Genomic DNA, 8,495 nt, shown 5'->3' on the forward strand with positions numbered 1-8,495 from the left:
ACCCATACTAGTTCACACCTCATCCCCTACCTGTCCACCACGCACTGGCGCCAATTTGGCAGTAACGTTGAAAGATATCTACTTGATTTGACTAATTTTGACAGCTGAAGCTTCATATTAGCTTCAGATAAACTTTCAAATACATTTTTGCACAAAAGGAGGTTTGTGGATTTTGGCCTCCAGCATTTACATTGTGATTGCATTATGAAGGGATCTTCTAAAGGTCAGTATGAACAGGAGGAATGATTATGGCAAGAAGAACCTATTTCAGTGTTCATTTGGGCATCTGACTATTGTTTTAAGACTTAAAAATTTGTGAATCCGCCCTTTAAGGCCAATTCATGGTTTCCGCATCCACCTTACCATCCAAAATAAATCCGTGCCATGTTTTTCAGCAGACTGAGAATGATGTCCAGGTTTTCTGTGCAGCATGCAGAGCTGCAGCCCTCCTCCTACAGTTGTGGTAGTCGACCCTATAAACTTGGACCAACTTTATTCACAACATTTGAGTTCTTTTCTTTGACTAGATGTGATCTCTACAAGAAAGTAGAACACAATAAGCTGTTTTTGATAGATTAAACTGTGATTAGCTAACTTTTTGAGAACTTCTGCAAGTTTTACCATCCCTTTGGTTTTTTGTTTTTTTCCAGCATTCCTCTTTGTTGCAGAAACAGATGCTGCTTCCTGTTCACGTGAGAATGAAACATTCCTGCCGTAATAGTGTGTTTAAGGCAGATATGCTGAATGTGTATGCAGGCCATTGATTGCAACAACTCAAGCTGAATCAACTTGATCACTGAGATTGAATGTTTTATTTTTTGCCAATGAATGCCTTCAAATTAATTAATTAATAATTTCAGTCATCTTGACTTAATTAGGGAGGAAGAAGTACATCTCCAGTAATTTTAACTCTTTCTGTGTTTTGTTTGGTGTGAGGCTCATTTTTGTATTTCAGGTCCGCTATTTGCCCAATGATATTTTAAAATGACCCTTGTATGTGTCTTGTGACACTAAGGTGCCAAAGTACACAATCTACAAATAGCCTTTACTGGCAGAAACCTGGGAAAATAGTGGGTGTGGTGTTGCAGTAAATATTTCCGATAATCATCTCTTACCTGTGCACTGTTAACATATTTTAATGTGTGTTTACTCGACACAATCTCAAAGGAAATACTGGTTGAGTGATTGTACTTCCTCATTTTGAGGGGGTACAGTAATAACACTTCCTCTTTCTGAGGAAGTACAATAAGGAAAAAAGACATGTTGTAAAAATATATTTGTTTTCAGACTTTATACTAAGTACTCTGACTGAGTGGACACCAGACTTCTTGGTTTGATTTAACCTTTCCACGTGATCACCTCCTCATCATGGCCGGTGACCCAGACCCTTACATCTTCACCAGTGACACTCTACCCAATGATGTCCGCTTCCTCCCTCCGCTGGCTAATGGCCTTCTGGGCTGGAGGGTGTACAACAATATCATGCACATGGGTGGTGTGTATAACGGGGAGGGTGGCCGTTGTCACCGTGCAGATGTTCCCTGTCCTCTAGCCGTGAAGGTTGAGACAGAGGAAGCTGCCCGACACTCCTACAGCCTGGACACCAACACAGGTAACGTCTGCAGTGTATTGTTTTGGTTGACATCTGATTTTATACCGGAAGATTTCTCACTGCTAATTGTCTAATCTTCTCAACCAGGTATTTTTACCCACACTCTGAGCATGGCCAGTGCAACTGTCTCCCAGTCTTTGTATTCACACCGGTACTACCCCAACCTGATGGTGATGGAGATTCTGATGGTACGTCAGGTTACGTCAGAGGAACCTGTCACTGTTAACCTGGTCAGTTCGTTCACACCTAAGAGCAAAGACATTGTTTTTGAGTCTGGTCCTGATTATAAAGGAGGGAGGTGAGGTTGACATAAACAAAATACACGTTTTTTTCTATATGGTACAGGTATGAACTCTTTATAATTTACCTTCCGTTCTTCCTCAGTCACATCCAAGGAAAGACGTCCACTGCTGAGTTCCCGGGGGGCTCCTGTCCCTCAGTGCACCTTATCTGGAAAATCATACCCTCCAAACTGACGCTGCTTCCAGAACAGAGCCAGGCTCGCTGGGGCTTCATCCTGGTAGTGGCTGACAGTTTAGACACTGCTAAGGCCAGTTTCGATGAGGGCCTGAATCTGATGGCGACTGGGAACCTGCGTTCGTCTCACGAGAAGGCCTGGAAAGAGCTGTGGCTGCACAGCAAGGTGGAGGTGACAGGGTCAGACAGTCTCTGCAAGGCTCTAATTGGCTGCATGTTCTACCTCCTCAGCGCCTTCCCCTCCATACATGACACCTCCAGCTCTTTTGGTGGAGTCAGTCCAGGCGGACTGTCTAACGGTGGGGATGGTCAGGACTACTGGGGCCATGTTTTCTGGGACCAGGTAAGGCTACTGGCAGCTGATGCATAGCTATTTTAGTAATGTGATTGTATGGTGTATCATGTAATGACCCTAACTTCTTAATACAGGACATTTGGATGTATCCTGGCATAGGTCTTTTCTACCCCAAGCTAGCCCGAGCTGTGCTGGAGTACAGGGTGCGGACTGTAGACGGCGCAAAAGACAACGCCCAAAAGCAGGGCTACAAGGTATGATGATCAGTGGGATACACAGGTGTAACCGTTACAGCTCTTCTGCAATTACTGACTATTTTGGAGACATAATTTGACAAAATTTTAAGATTTTCACTGGAAGCAATTGTGAAACTGTAAAATAAGTGTTCGATAAAACACTATAAATTCAATGTCAGTGGTTACAAATCAGAAAAAGATGCAATACAATAAACAAGAGTTGGGCCAAAGTTGTAATAATGAATTAGTAAAGTTATGATCAGTGGTGAAAAGTAACTTTTACTCAAGTACTGTACTTACATACAATTTTGAGGTACTTGTACTTTACTTGAGTATTTCCGTTTGATGCGTCTTTATACTTCAATGAAAAAACATTATAGCCAAACTGAAATAAAAAGTTTTCATGATGTCAGTATCTTTTATAATGTGTGTTTTGATGTTCATACTTACTTTATCTAAATTACAATTAATAAAATGAGGGAATTTCAGATTTATGTATTTTCGGCAGCTGCTGTGCAATGTCCACTATGCTGATGTTCTCAAGTCGGTGTGAATTTTTGGTTCAGACTGACTGTCCCTGCTGTAATTAGATGCAATATTTTTGTGGGCAGTCACTTAAAATAGTCTGTATTATCACCTCAAATCCAAATGGTCACACAGCAGTTAACCAAGAATAGAGAATGTGCCTCCTCACAACACTGTCTCTCAAATGTCTGACAACTGCTGCACAGTTTCTGAAAGTATTTTATCTCTCTTTTTAAATTTGGAAAAAATATGCACAATAGCTGCAGTATCGTTACATTTATTTCCTTACACAAAAAGTGAGAATTAATTCAAGTGTCAGTTTGACTTTAAGTCCCCATAACAAGTACAATGCAACACAGTGATCAATTTAGTCGACATAAACAAAGTCTACAAAAGAAGTAAACGACTGGTACATAACACTGAGAGTTAGCCCAGCAGAAACAGTTGTGTTAGCAACATTAGCCTCAGACAGCTAGTATAATACTTGCTTGGTTGCTTGATTGGTCTTGCCGAGCAGGTGAAGAAATGAGCTGAGTTACATTTAATTCAATGCAATGATTTTTTTAACCCCTCAGAGGTAGAGGACAACCAGTCAAGGTTAAGGTCACCCATGAACATTGAACAAGATCAACAAGATTGACCATTTTATCTGAGGCTCTTTAATAAGCAGTTGATAAGCCTCGATTACGATCATAATGTTATTAGGATTTAGGGAGACATTTAATGCTAGCAATTCACAATCTTTTGGATTGTAACACAGAGATAGCAAAAGAGTTTCTCACGAAAATAACAACCCGTTGTATCAGTCAAACAGGTTAGAATAAAATATCTGGACTGGTTTGTTGGACCCAGATTCTAATGGTGTCCAGTTTTGGTAACAAGTCTCTGCGGTTTAGGAGTATCAACTAAAACTTGATTAGTAGTCTCATTTCTCAAGCCAGGCCCTTGGTCATGAAAGGAGTCATAGAGAATTAGCTTTAGATTGCTAGTATTTACAGCATTTTGACCATGCTGACCAGGCGGCACACAAGTGGTGATACCAACACTGGGGATAAAAAATTAGCCTTAAAACAGGATGTAATGACATTGCATGTACTACTTGCTAAGCTGTTGACATTAAAACAAGGAAAATGAAGTGAAGGTTTAGTGGATGTTTTGATAGTCAGCAGGTAAGGCTTATCTTAACCTGCTGACTATCAAAAAACACTCCAAGTTGAACTGTGGCAGTGGGGGTTGCTACTAACAACAGGACTTTAAACTGAAAGTAACTGCAGTGGCAGAGTAACAGCAGCGTAGGACGTATTTTAGGGCAAAAACTTTTAGTGTTTGTGTGTGTTGATTCTTTTAACAATGAAGAGATGCTCCTGTATCTGTACAGGGACTGAAGTTCCCATGGGAGAGCGCTGTGTCAGGAAGGGAGGTGTGTCCAGAAGACATCTATGGACAACAAGAGATTCACATCAATGGAGACGTCACACTGGCCTTCCAACATTATCTCTATCTCACTGAGGTATGCTCCTTTATCTTTGCTCATCATTATGTGTCTCAGCCTGCATGATGGTGTTAACTGAGCTCTTTTTGTTCCAGGATTTGTCCATGTTCTCGGAGGGCCAGGGCAGTCAGGTGATATGGGGTGTGGCTGACTACTGGATCTCCAGAGTAACCTGGAACCCTGAGGACCAGCAGTACCACATCCTAGGTAAAGTCCATTATTAGAAAGGCATTAAAGGACAGGTTCACAATTTTTTTAAGTTTTAAAGTTGTAAAACAACAGTCAGGCACCCAAATGAACATTGTTGCTCCTGTTCAGAGATCCACAGCCCTCCTTTCGTGCAACAATATATTTAAAAGTTTATTTAAAGATAATGTGAGGCTTCTGCTGCCCAAACGATTCAAATAGAGTCACAATCGTTCAAAGTTACTGTTTTTTTAGTGCCAAGTTCCCTTTTTTCCCTTTTTTTTTTACAACCCTTCCACTGCAGCTGAACAGGAAAACATTGTCCATTGAGACACAAAGAGGGAAGTTTTTAATAACAAGAACTGTGGAAAATATCCACTTTATTTGACTGAAACTGAAGCCTCATATTATCTTCAGACAAACTTCTAAATACAGTTTTGCTCAAAATGAGGACTTTGGACTTTGGCCCCATTACTAATATTAAAAGTACATTATGAGGGGATCTTGTGATCATTAGTATGATCAGGAGGAATGATTACAGAGGGTAAAACATGAGTCAATGTCCATAGATAAGGCTACTTAATTTATTTAACATGACACAGTAATATGGCTTATTCTTTAATAGAGGCATAATTAAACAATAAAAGACTCATTTACCACTGGAAAAAATAATCTAATCTATAATCTCGCCATAAACATGTCTGTAATGAAGCAAACTTTGGCTTTCAGTGTTATTAAATGCTTTTAAAGGTCCCTTCCAGACATGTTTTGGGCAAAATAAAAATCTGCTTTCAAGAGTCTAATATACTTTTTCCACAAAAATAGTGAATTACTTCATTAAAATTGTTATAATGACATCTACTCCTTCTCCCACATTGACAAATCAAGAATGTATGAATATGGAAATATTTTTAATTTTGTATTTTCTTTAATTGGTTCCAGGATGAATAAATCAAAATTTAAATCCACAAAAAGATATTGTGAGAAAACATAATGTGTATAATTACGTTTTGAATAATGTGATATAATTAAAATAATATGAAACATTTACCTTTTGTGCTCTTTAGGTGTCATGCCACCTGACGAGTATTACCGCAATGTCAACAACTCTGTGTACACAAACACGGTGGCCAAATTCAGGTACTGGTATTTGCATATTTTCCAAAAGTACATATTACTTTTATTAATACAAGTAATACAAACAAACATCTTATTTGTCAGTCTCCAGTTCGCTGCAGAATTAGCGGATCTCCTCAAACATCCTGCACCACAGGAATGGAAAGCGGTGGCCGAACGCATCAAAATACCTTTTGACAAAGGATCCCAGTACCATCCTGAGTTTGATGGCTATATCAAAGGTTATTTTTACCTTTTTGACACTGATCTACATAATAAAATCAAGTATCTATAACACATGTTGTCAGAATGACCTTTGCACATCTGGCAGGTAATCCAGTGAAACAGGCGGACACAGTGTTGTTGGGTTATCCTCTTGGGTTGCCAATGTCCCCTGAGGTCAGAAAAAATGACCTTGAAGTGTATGAGCCAGTGACAGACCCTCAGGGACCAGCCATGACATGGGTAAGACACAGTTTATGCTGTCTGGTCGGTGCAAAATTGATGTTGTCGTTAACTCTGCTTTTGCTTTTCTGTTCCTGTAAGGGGATGTTTGCAATCGGCTGGCTGGAGCTGGGGGAGGCTGAGAAAGCACAAGCTTTACTCCAGAAGTGCTTCAAAAACATCCAGGGACCGTTCCAGGTACTTTTCTGACTCCCACACAGCCACATAAAACGAATACGTGCCTCTTTACTGAATACTGAGTGACTGTGTGATTACCTCTCCTCGCAGGTATGGAGTGAATCATCAGATGGCTCGGGTGCAGTCAACTTTCTCACGGGTATGGGAGGATTCCTGCAAGCTGTGGTGTTTGGTTACACTGGCATCAGGTCAGTCATCAATCATCTCGACATACACGCTCAATGAAAAAAACAAATTCACACAGCATGCACAAAGTGATATAAAGCGATATACTGTTTCTTTGGGGTTATTCTTAGAGTTCAGAAGGATTGCCTGGCCTTCTCCCCACTTCTTCCCAATGACATTTCTGAGCTTTGCATCCGTGGAGTGAACTATCTGGGCAATCAGATGGACTGGCTGCTGAGGAAAGAGGAAGTCTGCATCGTAGTGAGGCAACAGGCAGGCGGTGCTGAGGGTGTAAAGCCCTGCGATCTACAGGTTGTCCTGAAGGCATCAGGGAACAAAATCCCTCTCACACCAGGTAACACATAAGCTAAGACAGGCAGTAACAGCCCATTTCTGTTTTTTTGAGTTTATTTATGCAATAAACATGAAAGTTTAAACACACTCATACAAGTACAGCTCAACAAAAGACAAGTGGATATGCATTTATCATTTATATATATATATATAAATGATATGGAGGTATATATATATATATATATATATATATATATATAATGTATGTATGTATGTATACATATTATTGCACATGAGATCACAGGTAAGGCCCAGTATTTGAGTGACAAAATAAGTAAATATTCATGAGTCTTAAACTGCGTATGTGTAATCTTTTCCAACTCTAGAAATGGCTCCATGTCTCTTATCTCTCTTATAAAAGCAGTCACACTCTTGCCATTTCATGAGAATTGGGTTTTCACATACAAAACTGGCAATAGACAGACGGGCTTTCATGAGAATGATATCCTGACTCATGACTCCTATAAAGCAGAGAAAACTGGGAGCTCAAGAGGTTGTCAGTTACCTTTTTAGAGAGTAATATAAAATGCATCAGAACATAATTTGATTTCAGCAAACTGTATGTGAGAGTGAATGTGGGGACTGCAGTGCCAATTGCTACACACTGGAGGATATGAAGCTGCCAGTTTGCAAAACAAATTGATACTCAGGGAAATTCAGTTACTCAACAATTTGATTAAGGCATGCCAAGATGCTAATTAACATCCTCCGGTACAAACCCTACCTCGGTCGACTGATAATTACCTGTTATGGGGCAATAATTCAACATGAATTCAATTTATTTTCTGAGTCATTATGTTGCATCGAGACTCATTTTGTGATTTTATACAGTACCGTGTCATCCTTACTTTGTTCCTTGATTTAATGTCTCATATTCCTCAATATGACACTGATGCATTAACAGATTAATAATTAATATCATATCTATATTTTCAGGGAAGCCAGTCACTTTTCCTCGGGAGCCTGGGTGTGTTTGTAAACTGGCTTCCTCTTCCTGCTGGCCTCTCTGAAACAGGAACCTGGACCATACTAATCAATCATCCTAATCATTCCATTTACCCAGAAAAATATGTCATATTATGTAATATCTGGGCTGTTGTTGTATGTTGTCATTAATCTGAGAAAGCATGAATAAATGGCATGAAATTCAACCAAAAATAGCAACATTAATTCCATGTCAAAGTCCAACCATATGACCAAAAATACGTACAAAATGGTTTACAAAATGTAAATGGACTGTTTGTATTGATTTAATAGAAAAAGAAATGCAAAATGAAAAAATGTAAGTGTTTGCCTTATTTATTTGTGAATTTAATGGATCTTGCTGCCGGCTGGTAGCATCCTTAAATTTTATAAAAAGGCAACCACAATAATTTGTTCCTTTCTTCATGATAC

At 39.4% G+C, this 8,495-nt stretch overlaps 1 protein-coding gene across 1 annotated transcript; it reads left to right on the top strand.

Annotated features, from left to right (window-relative positions):
• The first annotated feature begins 475 nt into the window (after positions 1-475).
• Positions 476-8,251, top strand: pgghg (protein-glucosylgalactosylhydroxylysine glucosidase). Its single transcript, XM_067589949.1, has 14 exons — positions 476-692; positions 1,288-1,612; positions 1,700-1,910; positions 1,997-2,432; positions 2,519-2,638; positions 4,524-4,655; positions 4,733-4,844; positions 5,891-5,963; positions 6,045-6,181; positions 6,271-6,404; positions 6,486-6,581; positions 6,672-6,769; positions 6,878-7,101; positions 8,037-8,251. Exons 2-14 carry the CDS (start codon positions 1,369-1,371, stop codon positions 8,108-8,110), a joined length of 2,091 nt encoding a protein of 696 aa, XP_067446050.1. The 5' UTR covers positions 476-692; positions 1,288-1,368; the 3' UTR covers positions 8,111-8,251.
• Positions 8,252-8,495: the final 244 nt, after the last annotated feature.

The sequence above is a fragment of the Thunnus thynnus genome, chromosome 5 (assembly GCF_963924715.1).
Source record: "Thunnus thynnus chromosome 5, fThuThy2.1, whole genome shotgun sequence".
NCBI lineage: Eukaryota > Metazoa > Chordata > Actinopteri > Scombriformes > Scombridae > Thunnus > Thunnus thynnus.